This window comes from Polyodon spathula, chromosome 1 (assembly GCF_017654505.1).
Source record: "Polyodon spathula isolate WHYD16114869_AA chromosome 1, ASM1765450v1, whole genome shotgun sequence".
Lineage (NCBI taxonomy): Eukaryota > Metazoa > Chordata > Actinopteri > Acipenseriformes > Polyodontidae > Polyodon > Polyodon spathula.
In genome coordinates this window covers 25369476-25397465 of record NC_054534.1, presented here as the reverse complement: position 1 = coordinate 25397465, position 27990 = coordinate 25369476, and the positions used below count along the sequence as shown (strand labels likewise).

Here is a 27990-nt window from a genome sequence, read left to right as displayed (position 1 = left end):
TTTTGATTCCATGTTGTAACACAATAAAATGTGGAAAAGTCCAAGGGGGGGTGAATACTTTTGAGAGCTACTGTAACTTGACCACAATCTTTCTCTTTCCATAGGAATTTCTAGCTTTGAAATATGTTCTACTTTTTCATCGCTTGCCATAACTGCAATCTGGCCTTTCCTCTCCGAACAGATGTTTTAGTTCAAAGACAGTAAGGTGGGAGGACCAAACATTATGAATTGAAAGGAGACATTCACACTTATTTCTTTATCTCAATCAAGGTTCATGACAGACCTCTTGTCTAAGTTTGTTGTATATGGGGGAGAACAGCAGCAGGATTAGCAAAGTTAAAGGACGGCTGTATTTGAGTCTGCCACTGTTTATATAATTAATATAGAACCTACTGTGTCACGGAGTTGCCAAATAAGTAAACAGGACGAGTGGTATAGTCCTAAAACTGAAGATACCGAAACGCCACTGAACTACTGATTTTCTTAAACAAGAATTATTAGACGAATTCATTTAATTTGTATACTGAACTTCTAGAAATACACATAATAGGTAATGCTATCTAATTTTCTTTCACTTGTCAATGCTTTGTGTCAGTGATTCAGTAGCTTTATTTGTGTCCACAGTCGAAGTCTGTGCACTGCTGCTGTCGTCTTCACCAGCATGTTCAGCCTTCTTAAAGAAGTAGTCTGTAGTAGAAGTTCCTAATGCTCTTCTCATTGCATCATGAGGACTATTGACTGAATCATGGGCGATGCAAGTCATGTGACTTTGCTTGCCTATTAATTATGTGAGTTTTGTCTCGACTACATCACTGAACAGGACACAAACATTTCACAGTATTACATAATCAGTGTTTTATACATTAGACAGATACAAAGTCTTTACATTATGCGACTGACACCATTCATAATCATACTATTATGGTACAGTAACAATACATATAAATAAAATATATTGTATGAATAAAACTACAAAACGAAATCTGCAATCATCTTAGTGGTATTGCAATCTGCAGTATAAAAATGGTACATTCCTTCAGTATCAGTATTAACCATCATACATTCAATGTGACAAGTAGATTCCACCAAAGGGGTTTTGTTGGCTGTCTGGAAGAATAAGAGATGACCACAAGTTGAAACTAGTTTTGCTTGATTGTTTGGACCAAAAAGGCAAATTTGAATAAGACGACAATTACATTGAAATTAGTCTGAACACTGAAAGCAAGTTGCTTTTAGTGGTAATGCAAGACTGAATCTATATAACGATTCAAGTCCTGTATGTCTAATCAATTGGAAACAAATCAATTCAAAAACCAAAAAAGTCATCTACCTAAACTATAGATTGACGTTTTATTCCCACTTGTTTTTCTTCTGTTTAAGATTTAGAATTAATGTTTATGTGGGTAAAAGTATTGTTACATTTTGGACTCTCTTTACCACTTCATTTGTGGATTATATAAAACTGAATGCATTATTGTTACATACTTTCTCTACTGTAAATTTATCGCAAAATACCTGAATTGAATATTAAACTGGGGTCCTCCAGGTTATACCCCTTCCTTGGATGCAGGTGTATAGATAACATTCTGCCTGATATCCTTTCTCAATCTGTAGAAACAGAAAAACAGTGATTTGAAATAGAAATTTGCTAAATAATTTGTCTTATGCGTATTTGATCCGGAATCTAACTAGCTATTACAATATCAACACAGCAGGTACAGCTGACAGATCAACACCGCCATTTTGTACGTTACGTACAGATAATATTTTGATGGTGATTTTAGGGTTAAGCTAAGATTCATCATAAAAGAGGGATTGTGACATTTATTTTTATTCCTTTTTAAATCCCAATGTTAGGGAATTGGAAACCTTAAAGTGCAATCCATTAGCTTTTTACAAAGGTATTCAGAAATTAAGGTATTACGTTTCTGTAGAGGCCAGGCTGATAATTAGCAAACAAATGGCCAAGACATATAGACAAAACTGCACTTGTACTGTATTTCAGAAATCAAATTACCTTGAGTTTTTCTTTCGCTGTTGAACCATGTACATTATAAAAGATAATAACGTCACTATAAAAAGAATCCCGAAGACAATAGCTAATATCTCACCTGCAAAAAAAGGAAATAAAGACGATTAAACAATAGCATGATCGCTGTGAAATGCTTTATCATGTTTGAGCTAAGTATGTATAGTCAATTAATAAGGCTCATTGTTTTATTAAACTAGAAAGTACATTGTCCTTTTATCTGTCAGTTATTCACTGCTAATAGTGTACTTTATGATGGGGCAGTAAGTGTAATCATGCCTTTGCAGGTTTTTTTCCCCCTTTCTGTTGTTACTGATAATATTTTGAGTTTCTCATATGACTTCAGGAGGAGCTCCTTATACAAGTTTCATCCAGTTTCTGGACTGTAGAGTATATGATTTGTTTATTGAGCAGTATATGTAGTTAGTCAGAAATAGTAAGCAGCCATTCAGAATGGTATCGGAAGCATGGCAATCACTGTTTGAACATTAAAAAAGACCCCTTATTGGATGACTGTTCTCAGTTTTGCTGTGGGGTCTTCAAATATTAGTGGGATATGTTGAAACCCATACCCCTCTTTCTTTCACCCTGTTATGCAGTACAGAGATAGTTACCTAGGCCCAAGGAAAACTTTGCATCTGGAAAAGAGAAAAGGTACAAAATACATTACTCAGGTTTTTAGTTTGTTTCTTTGACTCTGGGACACTGGTATAGTAAATACAGCATGCTAATTATACTATAATAAACTGTTTTAGTTTTACTTTTAGAATGAATACTTAAACTTAATACATATATAGTGTATATGGAAAGTGTGACTGGACCTTTCCAGTATTGGATTTGATATTTACAGTCAATACATTTATTTATAAAGTGCCTTTTCCAATCCCAAAGCGAATGACATAGTTGATAGAAGACAAGATAACAAACAACAGGGCGAAATAAAATACAGTAATAAAAAACAATAGAAACATGTTCAACAAAGTAAAAGACAGCATTAGTACTGACCCTTGAAAGCTAGTTGAAAAAGATGTGCTTTGAGGCAGATTTTTAAAATCTTTGAGTCTCTTATGGAGCTGGGTAGTGCATTCCAGAGGTAAGGAGCTGCTCTACAGAAGGCTCTAAATCCCATGGACCGTAGCTTAATAATAGATATGCCATATTTGTTCTGAGGAGTCGTATATGGATCACTTACCTTTAGTGCAGTTGAAAGCACAGGGAAGGTTAGACTAGGCATTGCTTAAAAGACTGACTTTCACCAGCCAAGGTTGAAGCACTAGGTGTAAAACACACTTTATATCTCTCACTTTGTACAATTTTTTTTTTTTTTTTTAATATATTGGAATGTATCTGATCATAATGATAATTCAGTTATTTAACATGTGAACAAGCTGTATGTTTTTAACACTTTAAATACAGCAACTGTATATTCATTTTGACTACATGAAACAGCAGTACATGAATAATATTCTCATCAATGAAATAGTTTAGACTGATAAGTTTTCAGCTCAATGTGATACTGGGTGACAAGTGGTTTAGGCTTTTTTGGTTTCACAGCATTTAAAGGTAAAGTGTGAATATACTGCAAGTGAAAACTGCTGATCACTTAATACAAAAAATTGCTGTTTCAATTGTTGCATTTATTCTTTCTGCTAACCTTCCTCACCTTTATCTGTCAAGTCTTTTTCAGATGAATCTTCACCTGAACCCAGTCCGGCACCTGAAAAAGTGTGAGGTGACAACAACCAGTTATCTATCACTTATTTTAATTTTAAAATCAAAGGGGTTTTAAATAATACTTTATATTCTCACAAATTTAATCAACAAAAAATATTGTTAATATAGAGTCTTAAAAGAAATTGGTTTGAAAGTATAACTGCATTTAGAGCTGGTACCATTAAGAAGGTTAAAAAGAGACAAGGTTAAATCTTTAATCTGTTTATTATGCTGTCATTGTCGGAGTGTATCTTTTCTTTTGCTTACCTCGCATTGAGGATTTTCCACTTGAAGTGTCTTGAGTACCTGTGTGGAGAAACAAAGTTTGTAAGTAGCGTGTTCCCAAGCATACAGTAGCCGGAAGGCACACGACACGGTAGACACGTACAACACTAAGAAACTAAGGAAAACGGATAAAACGCAATGCACCCGATGAGACAAGGAAAAGGCTCTTACTTCAGTTTTTCAAAATTGGTGTGGTGGTTTTGTGATGTGGAATATTGTCCATCAGTTGATTTTTAGAACTATTTGTATTTGTTTTCTTTTGTAATTACAATGTAACAATTTGTTTCCACCACAAAAGCCACAACTAGCCCATTATTTTACCAAATTATATATGTGACAAATCAGTCAGATGAACAGTTGGTGTAAGTCAAGCAACCTGTTGGCTTTTTTATAGAAGCCATCATATTTTCATTTGAGTTTACTTCCAAGGCAAACTCTACGAGTGTTTTAAACCAGCTTTGTTAATGATTGTTAAAGACTTTAAAAGAAACTTATTAAACGATGCATTGGGAAAATCTACATTTTATAAATTTAGGGGCTAATGCTGATCAAGCTATATGACGTCTGCACAGTGAACAAAATAACTTACAAAATAACACAAGCTTTGGAAACATTATTTTACCTAAGCAATGCTTGTCATATGAGTTTCGGAGCATGACCAGGCATAAAATGCTGCTATAAGGAAGATTTTCTTTGTTAGTCTGTTTTTGACTTTACACTGCAAAATAGTAGATTTTTTTTTTTTTTAATGAATGAAAAGGACTAACTAGTTCTATGCAGGCAGGAGGCTGTTCTGTACAGTTTAAAAGTTCAAACGTCAATGATCACAATAGACAATATTGAAAGAACCTTTGTTATAGAGGTAGCCAACGTAATCTTTCTGAATGATTGCATGAACTCTCAGGAACGCTAGCCATCTCTAATTGACAAACACACAAGTGTGTCAACCTTTCAAATATGGGACTAAGAGGGTAGCTGGTGCAGCAAGCACATTCTCTAGCTTTCAGACCCTTCCAAACCTTGCCCACATTATAAGTGGCATGAGGTTAGCCAGCCCTTCGCCCATGACTGAAGGGTGGGAGTCCAAGAAGAAACCCTCAGGGTGTCATGTTGCCACTACTCTGTCTGACAATGATCTGCATGTGCCATTCTCTTTTCATATTTTCAGTTTGTCGTAGACCACCTGGCTCTTGTATATGTATGACTAAAGAGCAAAATTGGACAGAGCAGCAGGATTGGCGTGTACTGTATGACACATTTATCTAACACATATTTATTGTGCCCTTATGGTGTGTAGTTGTACCAGCACACCAAGGTTCAAAAACCTCTTAGGTGTATTTATTGAGTGGTTGAATGAACAGGTGTGAACAACTGGGTGTGGTTTTTCAGTTTCTTAGAAACTCCACATTATTGGGCGCTTGAAACCATAAGAAATGTCGGCCAGCTTCCAAACATTAGGTTTTCATGGCTTCTGGATTTTTCTGCTGTCAAATTAAACTGCATAGTTGTGTAAAAACTCAACCAGGTGATTTTTTTTTTTTTGGTAATGTAGTAATTTCCCTCATGCTTACTACAGTACATATCATATCTGCATGACCTTTGCAAACCATAGTTTTTACCATGCTTTGCCATAACATGTCTGTATTTTACCATACAGTATATGGTGGAAAACTGTCTACAAGTCAGGTCCATATCTATGATATTTAGAGGAACGTCTTACTGTTGTGAGCTCAGCAGGGTTCTACTTTCAGAAATATTAACAGTGACAAACAGGTCTTTTCAATAATGTTGAAATGAGAAGTCACATGGTGCGAGCGGTGAAGATGGAGCTCAGAGAGTTTTCTATGGAAACCCAGACACAAAATCCCTCTAATACATTCTTAAAAATCACAATTTCACCCTCAATTTTATTAGTTATCGTCTGGTGACTTGTTTGATGGCTGAACAACCACCTTTACACGAGGAGGAACGAAAAACTCAACCAAAGAGGAAACCCCAAACCTGCCGACGCGATGCGACTACAGATGCAACCATTTTAGCTGAACCGGACTATGAAGAGGACCCTACCTCACACTAAAGTACTGAGGGCGAAGAATCTGAAACACCTAAATGGGCCCAAACCCTGTCCTTACAGCTACAGAATATTAAAAGAGTTCTTAATGAGAAGCTGGATAATCTTCTGCACACCCGTTAAAAAAATATAAAGATTCTATCACATTTGAAAAGCCTTGATTTTGAGGTGGCCATGCTGCAGGAGACTCATCTCGGTGACGAAGAATCCCAAAAACTTAGGCAACAATGGATTGGATGAGCCTTTTTGTCGGATGGTGAGCGAGGTAGCAAGGGCGTCGTTTACACTGACTGAATTACGGAAAGATGATAATGGCAGATATGTAATTGCATCTGGTCTCTTACATAATGAAAAAAAATCACTTGTTAATATTTATGCCCCCAACGCTGCCCAGGCTGCCCTCCTCTCCCCTTTAGGCCTGATTCTTTCTCGTTTTGTGGATAACCCCCTAGTGGTTTGTGGAGATTTTAATTTGGTGGCAGACCCTACACTCGATTGCTCCCCCCCCCCCCCTTTCCTTCTGATGTGGCTGCATCTCCTTCACTGACAGAGCTGGTTAGGACTTTAGCAGTCTGGTGCATTGTAAATCCTCAACAATATGAATATACTTTCTATTCAAAAGGTACACAACTCTTACTCTAGACTTGACTATGTTCGCCTCTCTAACTCTATTACACAAAATGTTATTGATGCCCAAATACATAGTATACACATCTCAGATCATGCACCTGTTTCTGTCTTCTTCCATCCTATAACTAAAACCTACAAATCAAAACAATGGAGGTTCAATAACTCCCTCCTGAAAGATTAAGCATTTACATTCTACCTAGAGGGGAAAATCAAAGAATTCTTAAATCTCAATTCTGTCTCCTCTATTGCAACTGTTTAGGAGGATTTCAAAGCCTTGTGTAGAGATTGGATTATTAGCTATGCCTTAGCCAAAAGGAAGAAAATTTATGAATCTAGTTTATTACAAAAACTTAAAAATTTAGAAGCAAAGCACATGGCTGACCCAGGCAATCGTGCACTCAAAAACGATTTCATCTCCACTAGGGCAGATCTACAGAGTTTAGTACATGAACAAACAACCTTTGCCTTGTTCCGTATGCGCAGGAAATATTTTAAATCGGGTGATAAAGGTGGTAAAATGCTAGCTTACAGGCTTAAACAATTGAAAAATAATTAGTCAACTCCTGAACCGGTCAACGGAACCCCACCTTGATAAATGCAGCTTTTAAACAGTTTTATTCCACATTGTATAAGTCAGAGTTCTCTGTAGATAAAAAAAAAATAAATCCAATTCCATTTCTGTGACGGCTCCTGAAGGAGATACTAATAATATTGAGTTTTTTGTTTTTTTAACATTTCCACCATCTTGAAACACCAGTACTTCTTAAACTATTCAATGAAATAATAGAAACACAGGATGTCCCACCTACAATGCAGATGGCCACAATCTCCCTTCTGCCAAAACCAGGTAAAGACTCAATAGAAATGGGCAGCTATTGCCCATTAAGCCCATTAAACAATGACTATAAAATGTTTGCTAAATCACTAGCTTTCCTCTTAGAAAAAGTTATCCCATCACTAATACACTTGGACCAGGTTGTTTTGTGCCTGGCTGACTATCTTCTAATAACATGAGAAGGCTGTACCATACAATTTTGAAAGCCAATCTCCCCTGGTCTCCCTCTGTAGCAGTATCTTTAGATGCTGAAAAAGCCTTTGATAGGATTCAGTGGCCTTGTTTCTCACCCTTTATAAATTTAGATTTGGCCCTATGTTTCTACAATGGGTTTAAGCTCTTTACAGTACCCCAGTCTCCGCTGTGAGGACTAATGGATTGGTCTTTGACACGTTTCGCTTGTAACGTGGAACTAGACACGGTTGCCTTTTGTCCCCTCTTATATTCATTCTCGCAGAGGAGCCGCTGGCCTGTGCGGTCTGGTCTAACGAGAGTGTTCAGGGCGTCACCATTGGGAATCATGAATTTAAACTAAATATGTATGCTGACGATATTTTATTGACACTAATCCATCTCACTCACTCCAAGTTGTTCTTCATCTCATAAGTCATTTGGCAGACTCTCTGGCTACAAGATTAACTGGAGTAAATCTGAGGTAATGCGTCTGAATTTCCACACCTATAACAGTGACTTGGATAACTCTCCTTTCACTTGGAAACCAGCCAGAATTAAATATCTTGGTATTATCATTAAATCCCCAATAACTTAAATATTCCGCTTGAATGGACCAAACATTCTGGTGGTACGTGATGATTTTAAAAAGTGGGGTGGGCTGCCGTTGTCCCTGGGGGTAGAGCAGAGATCCTCAAGATGAATGACCTTCCTAGACTTGCCTACGTTATCTCTAACATCCCTCTTTGCTTCCTGGTTCAGTGAAATCCGAAGAATTGTCTCTGAATTTCTCTGGAACAACCTGAAACCCAGGATTGGATATAAGACTCTCAATACCTAGAAATAGGGGGGGACTTGGTGTTCCTGATTCATTCCTGTATTACCTGTCTTATAACGCTCGATTTCCCCTCTCCTGGGGCTATAGGCATGCTTGCCAGAAGGGTAGTTGCCTCCCTGAATAATGCCCTGATGCATTTCACCAGCAGTGTGGTCAAAATGCTGCATAAAAGGCTTGGCATATGTGGTCTCTCTCTCTCTCTCTCCCTTCCTGGGGGGGGGGGGGCCCCTTTATAATCGTGATTGGCAGAATCACAACATACTGTCTCTTGGTTAGATTTTTAAGGGAGATAATATTCTGCCTTTTAATCAGATTAAAAACAGTGTATGGCCTGGATGACTCCTCCTAGAATCTCAATTGGACAAAATATGGAGAAATTCATGTTTGATGTCTAGGTGTGTGAGAAACTGAATTATTCAGCTCAAAATGTTACACAGAGCTTATGTAACAACCTTCAAGATTATCTAGAATGGGAGGTGATCACTTGGGCCTATGCTGACATGGTTGCGGGGAGCATGGCTCTTGTATTCACTTTTTGTGGAACTGCCCTCCAGTAAAACATTTTCCAAAATTGTTGATGTGCTGTCAGAGACACTGGAGGTGGATATACCGTTATCTGAGACATGCCTTTTGGGTTATGTTTTAAGTCTGCTTCACTACCTCGCCACTGCTGGTTTTATGTCTATCCTCCTTAACTGGAAGGAGCATAAACCATCTTGCTTCTCACTGGATACATGGTTTGGCGATTACTTGGATCGTCTCTGAATGTAGAATGAGCAACCAGCACCCTTCTATATCTGGACAGGGAATCGAAGGAACTCAAACAAATTTTTCCCTAGGCTACGCCACCCTAACTAATCAAACACATGATCTTGTATAGTACTGGTATAATTCTGTAGACCTCTAGTTCTGAGTATTAATTTATGTACGCACTGCTGTTTGTCTGTCTCCTCCCAGGTTCTCTTTTTTCTTTTGTAATTTTGTTACTGTTTGTTTATTATTATTTGATCCCCCCCCCCTTGTTGTTTTGAATCACATACATACTGTATATATGACTGGCTGATGTAGACTCTATCCAGTTCAAGAGTTATACTTTTTGTGCGAACAGCTAATGTAAACAGTGGGGTTGCTAGAAACGTTGTCCAGTTAGTTTCAGTGTAGAAACTAGATATTGTAGAATGTATATACCAATTTTGAAATAAATCTACACATACATACATATATTAAAAGTATTGTTGCCCCTTACCTCTACTGCTCACCCCACCAGGACTGCTGAGTGCCTCAAAGGAAGACAGCACTCTCCTCCCATACAGTAACTGGGGGGCTCTGAAGTTCTTGGATAGTATTGTGTCATGCCCGGCTTTCAGTGTGTCCTCAAGTTCTGAAAGCTGGAGAGGGAATAGAGAACATTGCAGGTGCTACATTAACCAATGACGAGCAAGTCATCAAAATCAACTGCAATCAATGATAAGAATCTTATTTTTTAAATATTGATGTAATATTAATGTAACATATACAAACTGGACTGTGTAAGCAAGTGTTTTCCCATAGACTTTTGCTAAACCGTGGCCAGCACAGAGCCAAGCATGATGATTGCCAGCTGTGCAAGGGATAAGAGACACAAAGTCGGGTCTGTGTAGGCAGTGGTGTATACATCTGTAAGACAAGTTTAAGATTGATCAATTATCTAAATTGTAAGCCAGTGACCAATATGTCTTGACTAAATAAATATTTGCAAATAACTATGTGTTGTACTATCAATAACCATGGATATTATTGTTGTTTAATAAATATAATTTGATTATTAATATATACCCTTGTTCTTGTCATTGATATTTCATATTTAATAATTAATAATACAATAAAAATAAAAAACCACAACCCTACAAATGTACAGTAACTCAGTATTTAGGGCAATCAATACAGAAATGAAGGTTTTGATAGTGTATTGTCTTATTCACTACACGCATTCCAAGTTGCTGTGAATGTCTACACGATTGCACTTGGAGTTGGGAGGGGTACAGTATCATATTACTGCAACTGATTTACAGAGTGTTTGTATTGTACCAGTGGCAGAGCAATAGAGGTGCAGCAGGTGCAACTGCATACGGGCCCACGCACTCAGAGGACCCCGGAGGGGTTCGAAAGGTTTCATTTATTTATTTATTTTTGAATAATGAGAATATCCTTTGCATTTATATTTGCAGATGTTACACATTTGTATCACGGTAAAGCTGCTGGTGTGCGGTGCCAGTAATTCAGATTGTCCCTCATTTTCGTATCATTTCTCATTAGGTATCGCTATTGTCTTAATTATCCTAACCTTTTTTCCCCCGGAGACTGGTACGAGGGACGTCTTCATGGAAGGTTTTGGGGTACTATTCAGCAGTTATAGTCTGTGTGCACGATTCATCCTGTAGTTTAGATGGACGCTCTTGGGTGCTGCTGCGGGCACCAAAATAAACTACATGCCAGCATTTCTGATTTAAAAATAATAAACAAACGGTTTCCTATGCGAGACAATTTCTGCAAATGTCTGTGCGGAATTGTGAATTCTGTAATTTCTGTGATCGCAGAAATGGGGAGTCCTGGTAGGGTTAGTGATTAAACCTGTTTATGATTAAAAAATACTGTAGTGTTGGATGTAAAGATGTACGCAAAATAAAATAAAGTAGGAGAGTAGAAAACGTTTATTATGCCCTGTTTCATACATGCTAACATTTTGACAATTAAATATAGTTCAATATTGAACACTTGATTTGGTGTGTTTGATGTTTATAAATAAGGGTTAAATTAACGTTTGGGGAGGGGGGCCCACAATAACATCCTGAAGTGGGGCCCATCTTCCTCTTCCTCCATCACTTTATTGTACTATAGTAATAGCATTGCTATGTCAAAATGTAGCCAGTGTTGCGACATTAAAATAACCTTCATCAGCCGACAAATCTGTAAGCCTGTAAATGTACACATGCCTTTAGTCTTCAAGTCACTCCTCAGCATGTCCAATAAAAGTTGTGTTTGTGATGCCCTTGCAGCAATGAGAGCGCACCTCAATCCTGACCTGAATACCCTCAGCCCTTCAGCCCTGGACTCTCAAGCAGAGACTGTCAGATTGTACCAGGTTGTCTGGTAGTTTGTGATGTGTTTTACACAAGGGCACTGGTTTCACAGGAACAGTACAGTTTTATTTTTTTGGTATTTGTATTGTACTGCAGCAGGTTAACGCATTAGAACTTTTGTTTCGTAACACAGTAGTGCATCAGTTGTATTACTTGTATGTTTGTTATGGGAAACAGTTTAAGAAAACAAAACTGTTATTGCAACACCCTCATCTTCAGTATGACAAAGCTCAGAACTATTGGGCAAAAGAAGGGTTTCAAGCAGGGTGAGAGAACTGGATTAGTGTTTACTAACCTGTTTTCTTGAAACTTTGATGGTATCATTAAAGATAGTCCAATTAACAGTCTGAAAACAGGGAGGAGTGGTGAGCGACCCATTGTAGCGGTAAAAGTGGTCCAGATTGGGTGGCAACAGAAACCTAACATTAAAGCCAGGAATCTCTGTATCTGATTCTGAAAAAGAATATACTCATAAGCAGCTGGTGAAAACATTATATTTTAAATTGTGTACCCCAGCAATAGAATTTATGTTTTTATTTATTAAACAGAAAGTGGCACATTTTGGTGAATATTGTGGCTTGTGTAGTCAAGTAGTATAAACACAAGACTTACTGATTTCATCAAAATAAGCATTTTTTTTTTTTTGCAACAATCTCAGCATTGAAAAGTTGTTTCATATTAGTGTAACGATATAAAAATAGACATAGCAGAGTAGCCAACATAACAATAACAATCCATTACCCAAAACAATACACAGCAAGTCTGTGTTTTAAACATTGACTTGGCTAACTCTTTTCAGTAGCCTTGCAAAACAGAAGCAAAGTGCATGATTTGTAAGCTCTGCACTCGCACCCGCCAGGCACGAGAACATGAAAATGTATGTGCACCAGCTCAACAGGGAAAGACAGATGCTGAAAAGGAAGCGCCTTTTACCAGCTTACAATTAGATCATCAGAAAAGGCCCCAGGGAGGTTTCAGCTGAAGTGCTGTTAAACTAAATGGGGAAACTACCTCTTGCTTTAATAAATGCATTCATTATCCAAATCACAGATCTAAAATGAAACATGGAATACATTAAAGAAAATATACAGCCGTCTTATGCTTTGTTTCATTTATATGCAATCAACAAGTATGAAGAGATGATATTTCATGAAAAACAATGACACTCATGCATTATTCTGTTTTCACATTGGTGGTTTATAGAATACATGTAATAATACATTGCCAGTACTAATTGTTGTTTTCAAATGTTGTCCCTGTCCTCTCTTTGGATTGATGTCTAAAGTATGGGCTATGGTTAAGAGCTTCCTTTTTTGGTTTCACAGATCTAGTGCTCTATAGCACTTTACTACAAGCGTTATATGGTGCTAGATCTGTGAAACCAAAAAAGGAAGCTATTAACAAGAAGAAGAAGAAGAACTTACCTTCAATACTAACATCAGACAAAGATGAAAGGATGTTATCATAGTTGGCATTTTCTTGTGGACCAATCTATATTAAATAAGCATTATTTAAAAGCGGTTATTTTAAATTTGAAGAACAAAAAAAAACACTTTTTAGTTACTTTACAGAAACAGTATATTCTTTTATGGCTTTGTAATTGAACTTAAAGTTTTATTTCACAATAAAAGATAAGACTATATTTCCTATTGTTTATAGGCAGATTATTTGTGGCGAACAACACCTACTGTATGTAGATCACCACAGTCAATTCACACAGACATGTGGAAATTTCCTTCTGTGGATGTGAAGGTGTGGTGACTCTAAAATGTTGTAAACCCCATGTTATTATATCTTGTGAAACTCCTATTACCTTCTTGCAAGGTCAGTTTGCTAATTAAAACAACAGGACAAAACAAAGGCTCGGCTCCAGTAGTTAAACTGGTAAAAACTTTATTAACTGATAACACCATAGTACAACTTCTAAGCTTGACACACTAATGCATTGAAGCCAACTCCTTTAGTGTTTGTTTTTTAACCTCTAAATGTCACGGATAGGTTTTGATCTTGATAACATGTAACGACAAAGTCTCCCAGCCATCAAGAGCCTTTGAAAACCCTGGGCACTATTCAAACCTTTAACTTCAGAAATAGGATTATAAAACTACATCCCTCTGTTCAGACATACTGGCATCACCATATGCACAGGACAACAGTGCTATATTACTGTGGCACGCTAATGCTTTATGCATATCTGGCAGCAAAAATAAGGTTCTTGTAAATTGCTGCTATGCTTTGGCAGGGATATGAATATTGATGAAAGAACTCTTACCTCTATGAAAGCACCAAGCACTGCTAAGCCATCGGGTTTGCTAGCTGCTTCTGACACACTATCATATTTAGTATTGTAGTGAACCACGTGGATCTGCAACAAACAGATATTGTATACATATAAATATTTGTATTGTTTTTATTAGAACAAATAAGAGCCCTAAATACTCTTATTTTGTTAAACATGTACAGTGGTCGTATATTGCAGAGTATGGTAGAAGACAGAAGTTGGACTGTAATTGTGTGATGAAACTCAACATAATCAATAAGAACTGTAAGCACAATAATAGTCAAATGCATAGTGGTGAATTAGTACACTCAAATGTAATGTAAATGGTTGATTTTACATAAAGATTTCTGGAGCCTTGGGAACTCTTCCTGACTGGTTTATTAAAAGTAAATGTGTTTACAGATTTAGATCGAAGCTCTGCAATTCTTTCATAACAGCAGCTCACACAAAAACCAGCTGAGAAACAGATACATATTCACATATTCATTACCAAATATATATTTTCGAAGCCCCTGATACAGTAATATTTGTATTTGTTTATGTATTTATTGTAGGAACTATACTTTCAAAATCATGTTATAAAAACAAATTATTTTAAAGTAAAGGTTGGATGGGATAGCTTCCCCTGTGATATGAATTTAAGATGAAATATAAATACCAAACAGAAAATGATTTTCCATGTGAAATAATTACCACCCTCACTGCGCAAACTAAAGGAAGCTATAACCTGAAACATAGTTAAGCTGGAATACAGGCCGTGAATGTATTTTAGTTGCAGCCTTAAGCACACGTTGTCGATACAATACAAAAAAGACTTTGCAGTCTTGAAGAGAGTCCAGAAAAGAGCAGCCAGACTAATCCCAGAGCTTAAAGGAATCTTTATGAAGACAGGCTGAATCAACCTAACCTATTTAGCTTAGAACATAGAAGCATGAGTAGGGGAAGTTTTGATATCTTAAAAGGAGTTGAAAAAGTCAATGCTACCCACTAATTTAAACTGAGCACAGAAACAAGGACCAGCGGACACAGTTGGAAATGAAGTGGAGACTGGCATAGGACAGAAGATACAAGCACACCTTTCAGCATTGAGTTTTCAAAATACGGGAGATTTTGTAAATTGTAATCTCATACCTATCAAGTTTTGAAAATACAAAATAGAGAATACAGGAAAAAATCGATCCGGGAGAAGGGTCCAAAATATGGGAGACTTCCGGTGAATACAGGAGAGTTGACAGGACTGTATGAGTGCTGAGTGTATGTAATGGGTTACCAAGCCACGATGGTGAGTCACTGAGACACGACTTTTTGGATCCATCAGCTACTAAGCGAGTAATACCTCTGCAGGAAAGCGGAGCCCATCGACAGTGTGTTCTGATCCTGGAACCTTTACGGTCCCCCAGTGGAAGTGGAGCTGGGCGGCCACAAACACAGTGTCGAATCCCCTGACAATGCGCATGGTGTCAGGCAGGCTCAACTGCACTAAAGAGACAGGACAGAAAATAAGGGTATTATATCTGCCTCCCTCCAGTGAGCATCTCCTACAGCAGAATGACCCCAGATAAAGCAAGTCTTTTCCAATAATGCATAAAAAGTGCTCTGCTGACTTTCTTTTTCATAAAGTCATATTTTGCACCAGCAATAATATCCTTTTTTAAAATTATATATATTCCATTGTAGATATTTACAATGTTAATAAAAATTTGCGGTGTAAGAATAAATATATACACTCTATTAGCAGTACATAGAGAACATGTGTACTGTAGGTGCATCAGCAGAACCCTTTAAAAGCATTTTGGCACCTGTTAAGTACAACAAAATCTGTTTATCTTGACAACGCAGTCTCTTACACTAAAACCCGTCAAACAGATTAGAACACAACAAACAAACATTTTACATGCATGTTGAATTAAAGACATCTCCCACTAAACATACTCAACTGCAAACTGATAACGCCTACATTTCGTTGCCTAAATCCTATATGAATGTTACCAACATGAAACTGCCATTACTGAATTTGCATAAAAAAGGCATTTATTTTCATCTAACCTTCACTGAGAAACAACCTAACTTTTCACCAGAAGGTAAACCCTGAAACTTTTATGCTTCAGTGGATTAACTACAGAGAGGAAAGATGAATATTCAACTGCGGCTTTAACAATGGAGGAAACTTCACTGCATTTTTCACCTGGGAATCTGTAGTACCAGTCAACCTATACACTGCCATGGAGTGGATACATTCAACAGAAAGATTGACTTGGACTTTGGAAACATGCAATGCAGTCGTTACCTATTTAAATGTAATTCCCGAGAAAATGGTTAATGATAAATTGTGACAAATCTTTCACAATGCTCCCAATGGTCACTTACAGGTGTGTCCGTTGTTGTGCAACGTCAGTTTCTCTTCATCTGACAGATCATATCCTTGCAGAACAATCTGAGGTAGTGATGGAGTGAATATGGCTGCTCTGGTGTCAATGTTGATGGGGGACTGAGATTTGCCACTGCAGTTTTTAAAGTCTAAGGACCATGTGTCCTGATCTGTGGTCAAAACATAAAGACACCATTATTTAAGATGAGATCATTTGGAAACAAATCAATTAGTCTTAATTGATCCTTAATTTAATGCAAAAAGATTTGAATTGTAAAGATTTTGGATTAACTACAGTATGATCCATAAAGTCTAGATTAGCCTTTTAAACTGGTGTCCGATCAGAAAACTATAAAAGTTGAATTTCTTTCATGAGACTCTGCATAGCAAAATACAGTAAAGTCTACCCATTTTTTAAGGGGACTAAACTGGGTGTTGAGTTTGACTTCGTTCTGTATTATTGACCTTATTAAGGACATGTTCTCCTCTCAGAATGATCATGAGGCAATACCAGTGTGGCTACTTTAAAGAACCAGAGTGGGTTAATGCTTTACACACTCCTTTAGGGGCAAAAGGTTCTAAAAGGTCTGAATATACCTTTGTCATTGTACTGTAATCTCAACACATGAAAATGTTAATGTCATCTCATACATCTCTGGCTGTCAGTTTATCCTCTCTAAACTGTTAGATTGAAACTGTTAGATCCATTGATACTCCGTGTAATAAGGATATGTATTTTTTATTAAGAACAAAAAAAAGTTGTATGTTGTAAGAAATATTTAATAATTACCATCGTATTTCCAGTGTCCATAGGATCCACCTTGAAAAAATAAATACAATCATTCGTATCAGGGATGATGCAATAAACATTTTGCAGAAATATGCTGGTGCATGCGTCGCTATTTACATTAGCCATGTTACTCATTACCCACACTGTGCATAGCTGCTTCCTTAATGTGTTTACTTGTTTGGCTGGAGGAACTACCTTTTTTCATTTACCACTGAGAACATAAACTCTGAACTGCTCTAAGAGGTGAAAAAAAAAAAAGGTTTTGTGAAAGAGAACTTCGAAACGGTAACACAAATACAGGGCAAATCTGTCCATTCTATTACAGAAGTTCAGCTGTGGTAATTTAGATCTCTTTTCAATGATATCAACCACATTAGGAGCTTCATGGAATCTCCAAGTTATTTCACATGCGACATTCCAAGCTAAGAATGAAATGTGTCAAAACATTTTTCATTTTTTCTTATTGTCTCCAGTTTGAAAGGTCTAGCTTCTGTCTCTCTACAACTGACTGCTACATTCGACCACACAGACAAAGCCCCTTCCTTCCTTCTCTTCATATTTGGAACTAATGAGAACCAGACAGTTTAAAAAAGACATGTGAGGGGCAGTGCCTGCCTTAGACTATATATGGTGATAGTAACAGTACTGTGTAAAGAGAGTTGGAGCTGCTTTTATAGCGTATTCGAGGTGTAAGTTAAGGTTTGAGCTTAGCTGCCCCACTCTCAGACAACAGTGGAAAAGTAAAAAACCCTATAGATCCTTTAAGGTTGTCCTTTTGTTTATTCAACAGCCCGTCGGTTCGTTTTTAAAGTGTTTGTTTGGCAGTTGTATTGGCCAAACAACAAAAAACTGCCATATTGAAAAGCACTTGCTTGTTACTTGTGGTTCTGCCTGCTTGCTTTACTGAACAGTGTACAGTGCACCATAGCACATGCATATAAAACAAATTAATATTAAAATATAGTTTATACCAATATACTGTGTGCCGAAATGAGATTTAAACTGCTCACCCTTAATTAACCCCTACTGTTACAAAGGAAAAAACAACAACTGTTAATTCAAAACTAGAACCAAACAACTAGTCATTTAAGGGATAGTAAGCACTCTAAATTTGTTTACATTTTGTAACATGTAAACAAATTTGTTAACCAAGCAGATGGCAAGTAACATCAGTAAACATCTAACAGGGGTCGGTGTCTTTATGTCAAAGGCTAATGATCTGGTATGCATATTAATCTTGACTAATTAAGCCAATAATTGGTTCAATTAAGTAGCAGAGCACAGTTGAAACAAAAACCAGAAGACCCTGTAGCTCTCCAGGACCAGGGTTGGACAGGTTCATGCAAATCCTTTTTGTCAGTAACAATATGTAAAATATGAAAATGCTGTGTGCTTAAGCTCATCTTCTGTTTAGATCAATTGAATAAACTCCATTGTTTATCTTTAAAGTTGTAGGAAGAAAACATTTTTGGGCTATAATAAAAAACATTTTTATTAGCCCTATGTTAATGATCCTTATGACTGTGCTCATTGTATCCTATACACTGCAGGTATTATTCAAGCCAAAGAGTAGAAAAAGTCTTCACCACTTTTTTTTTTTCCATAATCCATCAAGGTCTTGTTTAATTGATAACCTCTATCCCCTCGTAATGTAACATGATGAATGCTGCTGAAGACTATACTGGTTGCTGGACAAGAGCTCCAACTGTAATTGCCAAATAAATCAGAAGAGAGCACTTTCTCTACACCATTGCTATTCTAGTTCACATGGACCAAGTCCTTATAACTGGATGTTTAACTGCTGTTACTTTCAAAATGGCTGCACGTTTTGCAAATCAGAAGCTGCTTCAGGCGAGTATTGGCTTTCGCTCATCCACCCTTTGTACATTGGATGGAGGGGGAGGGCCGTTGTTAATATGTTCTGATGGACCTGTATAAAAGCTACATTAAAAAACACAAATTGTTGTTTGTCGCCTTCTGAAGATTTTGTCATGACAGTTGATTCTACTGGTTTATTTTGTTGTTTATTGTCATGTTATGTTTATTGTAGTTGCATTTTACCTGCCCTATGCTCTGAAACATGATGATTGATTAAGTATTGTGATATCAGTATATAAAACAGACTTACTCTAATTATAATAATCATCAACCTTAGTATCAAATGGTCATTTATTAAAATGAAACATATTAATGATTTAGAAGATTCCACCATAATATTTACTATAGTATTTACTTACTCTGGCCTCGTCCAAAGGAAAACCTTTATTGGCCAAATGATGAATGAATGAATGAGTTCAGATAGTCTTCGAAATGTAAACATTTTGATTAGAGCCGATTCATGGTTTGAGAAAATGCAGCCTCTGTTTCCAACACTCAAAGAAAACAACAATACTAAAAAGTATCGATTACTGTAACACAGACTCCCAGCTCAGGTTCGTTTGCCCCTTTAAATTCAGCAGACCCAGAACAGTCCTTTTTAGCACTTTCATTATTTACAGAAATAAAAATAAACAAACAAAAAACCTAACTCCCACGTGGTGTGCTAAATTAAACTTTTAGTTCTGTTCTAACTAGCCCACTAGATGGTCAAGCCATTTGCCAGCCACACACAAACACAGTTTATACTTTAATCAAATACTAAGGTTCACACAGGACTTTGGTCTTCACACACAGACAACCCTGAACAAACCTTTTGGCCTGTTTAAATACCTACCTGCTAATCACAGGCTTGTGTCCCTCATTAAAATCAGAGCCCGGCGAACCTTGTCCTGGCTCACTCTCGTGGCATTCTGGGGAATGTAGTCTTGCAGCACCCTCCTGGACTATATCTTTTTTCCTCCACCCCTACTCTGCCACACTACATTAACTAATTTGCTCCAAATTATCAGTACCATTAATACATTTTTTTTCAGAGTGGGGAAAAGAAAAAGAAAACAAAACATCCTATAATGTTACCATTATAGAGGATTAAGTATTAAGCATGATTTCACTTTGAGTTGCTTCAATTTCGTTGTATTTTTCCCCTTCAGAAAGGTGCGACAGTATAACTACTGGGAGTAAAGGGCTCAGAGAATCTTTGACCAATATGAAAGGGAATGTAGCAGTAGTAAACACATGTTTATGCACGTTTCCATAACCTGGTTATCCTACCAATCAAAGCCTTCTGTACGAAATACAGTACTGCAGTTTAGACAATGCCAATCTCAGTGTAGTTGAAGTAGATGTATTGTATACCTACTACAAAAAAATATTAGAATAGCTTTAATGCAATAATCTGATAATTGAAGTAATTCTTAATAATAATCTCTTAGTATGTAAAAGTAATAATATCAATTGAAAATATAAGCAATTGCATGACTGTTCTTGTGACTTCATTCTATAAGGTGTTAATTCTACAGGGTGAAGGAAAACTTGGCCATGGATGTAGGTGTAAAAATACCATCAGATATTCTTAATTCTAACATTATTACCTTCAGTACAATACAAGTTCAAAGTGTACTGATTACAAATATTGCCTGGTTCATAGTTCATAGTGATAAAGGCAGTCTGCTTTAAGTCTTTCAAAATTAATAATTAAATGTTAAATACGGATTGATTATGAAATCAGCAAAATAGTTATACCTGTCACAGAATTCATGGACTGGAGCAAGGGCTGCGAGAAGTAAGCCCTGGGACTTGAAATAGGAATAATGTGCTTGTGAATTTAAGAAGATGACATGCTTTCCCCTTGGCTCACGGAGAGCCTCTCTCATTGAGGTGAGACGAACCCGATCAGCCTCCAAGGCTGAGAAGCAAGCGTCACTTCCCCTAAGGGGAAAAGGAAGCGAAGGATAGGGGATACAGTTCAAAGACTAGAAGTCGCCATGTCTAACAAGCGACACCTAGGCTTGGGAGATCGGCACTCTGTCAATAATGCTTACCCTTCTGTTTGTAAAATTGGTCCCACAGTGCTTGGAAATTTACCCTGCTATTTTGCCGTTACTATGCTTGTTGTTACCATGAAGGGCATATTATAGTTTACACAATAGGTTAATTGTAGGGAGGTCAGTATTTAATCAATACTTAGTTGTTTCCTGATGGAAATCACCGAAAAAAACATGAAATTAAAACTTCCAAATAACATATAAAAAATGTGTATACTGTATGTGGTACTATACCTGTATAAAATTCATATTCAATATATTTTCATATATTGATTAGTGATTAAGCTGGGCATAGCTTTGGGTTCGTGCCCCTTTAAAACATGACCAAGAGATGTAACTTTGATTTTAGCACTTCTGCACACTTATTCAAAACACAAAACAAACAAACACCTAGCTCTCATTGAGCACTCACTACACACATGCAGGTCCCTATCTAACATGCAGGAGAGCTAAGCTGTTTACCTGACATACAACACCAAAACAAAACACTTTAATACAAATGCTTATACAGCCAAATGCAGATTTAAACAGACCTTTATGACTTTATGTTGGGTTCTTCATTCAACAGCAGCAACAGCCTGGAGCAGCCTGACTGCTTCCCTTTTATACCCTGCACCTGGCTCTAATTTTCAATAATTGCCAGGTGCAGGTGATAATAAAACAAAACATTTTAAATTAAACAAAAGCAATTACCTTGGCAGGGAGGCTTTAACTCTGTCCCTGCCATAAAACAAAACATGTTTATACTGCAGGTCCCCCTGTCCTGCTACATGCATTACTATATATATATATATATATATATATATATATATATATATATATATATATATATATATATATATATATATATATACACACACATATCGTAGCGCGCCTGCTGCTGCTGTCTGCAGGACTGACAGAGAAGTGTTGCAGCGGTGTCCCAGAATACCATGCGGTCAAGCAAACTGCACTGTCCTTGTTGTTGCTGCTTATTAATTATGAGTTATTGATTGAGTTTATTTGGTTGCCTTTGATGCGTTTGTTGTCTGTTGTGTCCCCCTACCATGTGTTTCCCAGTGTTGCCGTGGCCATCTGTCACAAAGACGGCCAAGTGGGCGGCGTCAGAACCAGGAAGGAATGAAATATACAAAGACATGATAGTGAAATGAAATGATGAAGACGCCTGTTGGCGCCGGTTTATTACAAAATAAAAGGTTTAAACAAACACGAAAACACAGGACACGGCACTCTACACCAAAATAAATAGACAAACAAAAAAACAGACTAAACTTACCAAAACGGTGCACGGACAGACACTGACAAACACGGTGAGCAGATACTTTCTGTTATTATTATTATTATTATTACTATTACTACTACTATACTTATTTCCTCCGTCTCCAATCCCGTTCTCCGCTCACCGAACACCCAACCCCAGTATGTGACAACGTGCATCTATATATACTATTGTGCTGGGATTCAATTACCAATTAATTATTCACTTGAATCCCAGCACGTGAATTAATAAAGTGCAATTCCCCGTGCTCACATATTACTACATTTTACTTGCACGTGAAGTGCTGTGCAATCCTCGTGCCTAAATACACATATACATTTTTAAACAATCGTGTTACACAGACCCGTTTATATCCCGTGTACCAATGTCTATACACCAACATTTAAACACACCACACGCAACACATAACAGATAATATACACAGGGGCGGGCACTTTGTTACACCATCCCATGCTGGCCGTCTCCGTTCAGGGGTAGCCTTCCCCTCTCGTTTTTGTGTGTGTTTCTCTCTGTCACTGCCTGGATCTAGCACTTGTTAGTGCTACTGTATGCGCATGTGCATGTGCATGTGCAGCTTAATAAAGAGCAACTGTTATTAATAATCCTGTCTCTTCATTGAATAACTATGCGGCACGTGGGCGCTACAATATATATATAATATCATATATACCTATTATATATATATATATATAGTATATATATATATATATATATATATATATATATATATATATATATATATATATATATATATATATATATATATGATTCCTAATCGCAAAGCTATAATCCTTCAAAACAAGACATCAAATTGTTAACAATTGTTGAGTGTAAAGCTTTTGAATAGTGGACATAAAGTTTGTTAATAAAGTAACTGTTGGAGACTCTGTTCCTGACACCTCTTGACAAAGTTTTGGTTGAACTAGTTTATAATACTTATTTGGACTGTTACCAATATCCCAGACACATAAAGGGGTCTTGTTATTCTGTATTATAGGACATTAATTTGGCAGTAAAACCGATCAAAACAGTATTCTTACAAGTTAGGCCTTACCTTCAAGTTAGTCATAATTTTCGTGCGACAATCCATATTTTTCTCGCCAAAAATGGGTATAGACTCGGTACCAAAGTCTACTTATTTAATTAATATAAGCTTCATGAGTTTGAGCTTAATGAATACATTAAATTGTTATTTAAATTGGTAAATTTTTCATATATTTTTAAAAAAACATCAAGTTTGGTCTAGACTTGCTGTCATGGTTACCTACTGTCATTCTGAAAGGATGTGGTCACTGACAAATCATTTCCTGTATGTCAGCACTATCGTAACAATATCTTCAATCAGTGAGCGATTACTGGACATTTACCCTTGGCTGATGCAAATTCTCTCTCAGCTGACCAATTAAACTGTAACTGAGAGTGACCCCTTCTCAGAAAAAGAACAAAAACACTTGATGCTTCATTATTTGGTGAAGTCAGACAAATAACATAGAAGAAATTATTTAATGTCATTATACTGCTTTTGATGATCACACCATCATTCAAAAAGACATCTGGGACACGCTCTTCTCTTTATGTTTAAACTTTTACATGATGGGCTTTTTGAATAACAGCTGGAGGGTGGCTGTTTTTCTTTCCACCACAGAAAGCTAAGAGCAGGCAGTAGGAGTGACAGCTTAAATTGGCTGCAGCAACAACCTGTCAAGTCAGTAACTTACATCTCCTGCCGCTGCTATAAACTCAAAATAACATCTTTGACCTGCATGACCTGCATCCACTTTACAACTGGAATCAAATCAAAGCTAGTACTATTTTCCCCCATATTCTATTTTGATAATATTGTCATGTTTGCTGTCTAGGAATGAGCACATGCCTTAGTTCGGGGGTCATTCAAGGGTAAAAAGGAGGCAACATATGTAGAGGAATGCTACGTTTGTGCTGAGGTGTTCCTTACATCCATTGAAATTAATAATCCTATTAGCAAAATACAGCTTGTCACTTTGTATATTCAAAAAGCTTTTAAAGCAGATCTGTAATAGTTGGCAACCATTGTTGGAATTAAACTACTAAGTAAACAGTAGCTCTATTTTATTTTATTTTTTTTAAGTGTAAAAATGTGTGCCAGTGCTTGGTGCTGAAGTAACTCGCATTCTTAAGCTCTAGCCATTTTTAAAAGAATCCTATATTTTGAGCATGTGTCTTACAGATTCGAATGATGCCAACAATCTTTTTTAAACCTTTCAGCGAGGACGAAATCTGAGACCCAAAGAAGTCCTTGTTCGCTGCTGATGCAAAAGTCTAGTGAAAGTATAAAGCTCTCTCTCTTCTCTCCATGTCTCTCTTGGCTGCACTCTACTCCATGTTTGTTCAGTTATGCATTCAGCCTGACCCCAGTCACTTTACACATCATTGAACATAAAAACATAAGAAAGTTTACAAAGGAGAGGAGGCCATTCAGCCCAGCTTGCTCATTTGGTTGTTAGTAGCTTATTGATCCCAGAATCTCATCAAGCAGCTTCTTGAAAGATCCCAGGGTGTCAGCTTCAACAACATGGGTTTAAAAATAAATAAATTGTCTAAAGACAAACTTCAGTGCTAGATATATGTACTGCATAAAAACCCATTATGTTCATTGCATTATCATTATCATGAAACATTTACTAGGTTCCAGAACCTCTGGGTCAATAACCAAGCTGAATGGAGGAAAACTCTTTGAAGTAATGTCAAAAAGGTAAACATTTCCATCTAAATCAAAAAGGTATTAATTGTTTTTAGGTTGTAGTATTTCTGAATATGCCATGCACTTCAATATAACATTTGTATTAATTATTGTCATTGCCTGTTATTAAAACATGTTACTATATCAATAAAAATGACACAAGATAATTTACATGTGGCTTACCATACACACATTGTACCTTAATATATATCTATCTATCTATCTATCTATCTATCTATCTATCTATCTATCTATCTATCTATCTATCTATCTATATATATATATATATATATATATATATATATATATATATATAAAACATACAATTTGATTTTGTTATCTAACTAGATTAAAGTAGAAGCAATTAAACTGTAGTTTTAAGAACAGCAATGTGACAGCAAAAATGAAATCCAACGACATTCACTTATTTCAATATGAATAGAACATTTTTTATTTGAAAAAGTCATTCATTAGAGATCATCTTTACACAGTACTACACACGTCACACAAACAAATATACGTATTATATTTTTGTTTTCTTCAATTCATTAGTAATTTTATTTATATATCTTTTGCTTAGCTATCCATGTCCCTTTAATTCCCCAGCACGGATTCATTTTTCATCTGGCGTAAGTTGTTGTTTATTAAATGATTCCTAGAAATTTTTCATTTGATTCATTCAGTCCAATCTGCATGTACTCTGTTACCTCTGAGTCAGTTACCAATACACATGAATCAGCCAGTTAGTAGGCTATTGCTCAAACCTACTGCACTGAATTCTTTTTTTTTTTTTTTAAATGATATGTATTTTCTATAAGGAGAAAACTAGAAATGTGTATTATGCTAAAAACACTGGTTACACATTGAGATTCACTTTGATAATTTTTGAAAGTGTATGCAATATGCATTTCTATTGGTAAGGTTGCATAACCAAGGTAAATACATGTTGTTAGTATAGGTAATTCCCATACTATGGTTGTCCTCACAATTGTACAATTTTGTAGAAAATTTGTATTTACAAAACTACAGTATAATAACTTCATAATTAATGCACCTACACGTTGAAGTGTATGCTAAACATGTTATTATACATTTCTAACCAATGCAGTTAAAATGGTAGCCTTGTAGAAAAAGATAGACCCGGAAGCCGCCACCATCCGCCGTCAGTCGTATTTGGTAAAAGCCAAGTGAAGTTATAAAATGCCACCTGCCACAGGACTTCAAGTCCGCTAACATTTTTATGACCCTGACTAAGTGCTGCTACTAGTTCCCAGCCTCTGCCAACATTCTGCATAATTGTATTTTTCTCTTCACTCCGAAAGAAGATTTCCTGAAACATCACGAGCTGCTGCGTCCGATTACTGCACATTGCAGCTGATATTGCTTTGCAGGCTACGGAAGAGCCCATGCGAGAAGAAAATAAAATAAAACTTGTAATTATGTCTTTGAAAGTTGAAATTTCGTCTTAGAAAGTGCAAAATTTGTTTTTGAAAGTCGAAATTTCATCTTTGAGAAATCCAAAATTCGTCTTAGAAAGTCGCAATTTCGGCTTTAAAAATGCTAAATTTCACCTTTAAAATGTGATGAAATTTGGAGTTTTCGTTTTTTTTTTTTTTTTCCTTGCAAGGCCTTAGGGCTCTTCCGTAGCAGGCATATAGTTAACTAAAATAAAAATATGTTTTATAGTATAGTGTCACGTTTAGTGGTAGTTTCCAAAATTATGATTTCAAAATAGTGAGAAAAAAAAAAAATACCGATCAGGTTATTATTTAAGTATGTTACATGGCTGGTGAAGTGTATGATATTGATTCATATGCTGTTTGAGATGTCATGGGTTTGGGTTTATAAACAATGCCGCTTGACATGCTGCTTGTCATTTCCATTTCAGACAGTACATCTCATTGATAGTACATAACAGCACATATTACACAAATGTACTAGTTCAAAATATTTTAAAAACCCTTACAAAATACAAAACTAACTTTTTTATAGAAAAAAAACTAAATTAAAAAGACCAAATTATAGCTTGTCAATATCGATACAATTTTCAAAATAGTTTGTTTTCTCACTGTCTATATGTATGTGTGTGTGTGTGTGTGTGTGTGTGTGTGTGTGTGTGTATATAAACACACACACACACACACACACTTCATAATAAACTTGTAAACACGTGTTAAACCAATATAACGACTGTATTTGTGAATCTGAAGTTCACTATAAATAAGTGTCATCCGTTCTAGTCATTGTAAGAACCCAATGCAATGTAAGCCATCCTTACTTTTATGTTGCTTTTCATGGTGGATCTCACTGCTGCTGTCTTCCTCAGAGGAGGGTTCTAGAGACACATTTGCCAGAAAAAGGCTTTGAAAAAGAATCACAAAGAGCACATTGCCTTGCATCTTCAATCCTTTGACTTGGGAACACTTGTATTAGCAGCAGGAGCCTTGAAGTCACTGCACATAAAGCTCACTGAAACCTGATGACTTTTAAAGCTGTGCTCATGTGAGTCAGGCACGGTTCACCTGGTATGTGATTTTAAGGCAGTGATAGGTAAACGACACTTCAATAACCAATCACGTCCGGTTCTTAAAGGTACCAACCAACACTTTGTTAGCTGGAATGAACAAAAAAAAAAAAAAAAAAAAAAACGGAATCTAATTTAATGCTCCTGTCTGTCTGTTTAAGCTACCAGGACAGCTCTTGAAGTTCATTGTTGTGAACAAAGTTCAATGGTGTGTGTGAAAGGGTGTGATTCACTCTCTGGTTTTTTAAAGAATGAATGAATCAACAGCATATAATTACACTCACTACATGGTACACAGAGAGTACGAATAAGTACATGTTTTATTAAACTGTAACTGGTCAATGCTAATTAAACTTGTAACCTCTGCTTATCAGTTTCTTCCATTAGCTATCAAGTATAGATGTTTTATCAACTT

General features: G+C 36.5%; 1 protein-coding gene across 1 annotated transcript; it reads right to left on the bottom strand.

Moving 5' to 3' along the window:
* Nucleotides 1-45: 45 nt before the first annotated feature.
* On the bottom strand, nt 46-27621 carry LOC121316007 (carbonic anhydrase 14-like). The gene is made up of 14 exons (XM_041250682.1): nt 27330-27621; nt 17131-17160; nt 16340-16510; nt 15309-15451; nt 13964-14056; nt 13116-13182; nt 11987-12144; nt 9819-9960; nt 4010-4048; nt 3693-3746; nt 2644-2667; nt 2018-2111; nt 1516-1608; nt 46-1107 (listed from the first exon to the last, which is right to left on the bottom strand). The coding sequence occupies exons 1-13, from the start codon at nt 27448-27450 to the stop codon at nt 1548-1550; spliced, it is 1197 nt and encodes a 398-aa protein (XP_041106616.1). The 5' UTR covers nt 27451-27621; the 3' UTR covers nt 46-1107; nt 1516-1547.
* Nucleotides 27622-27990: the final 369 nt, after the last annotated feature.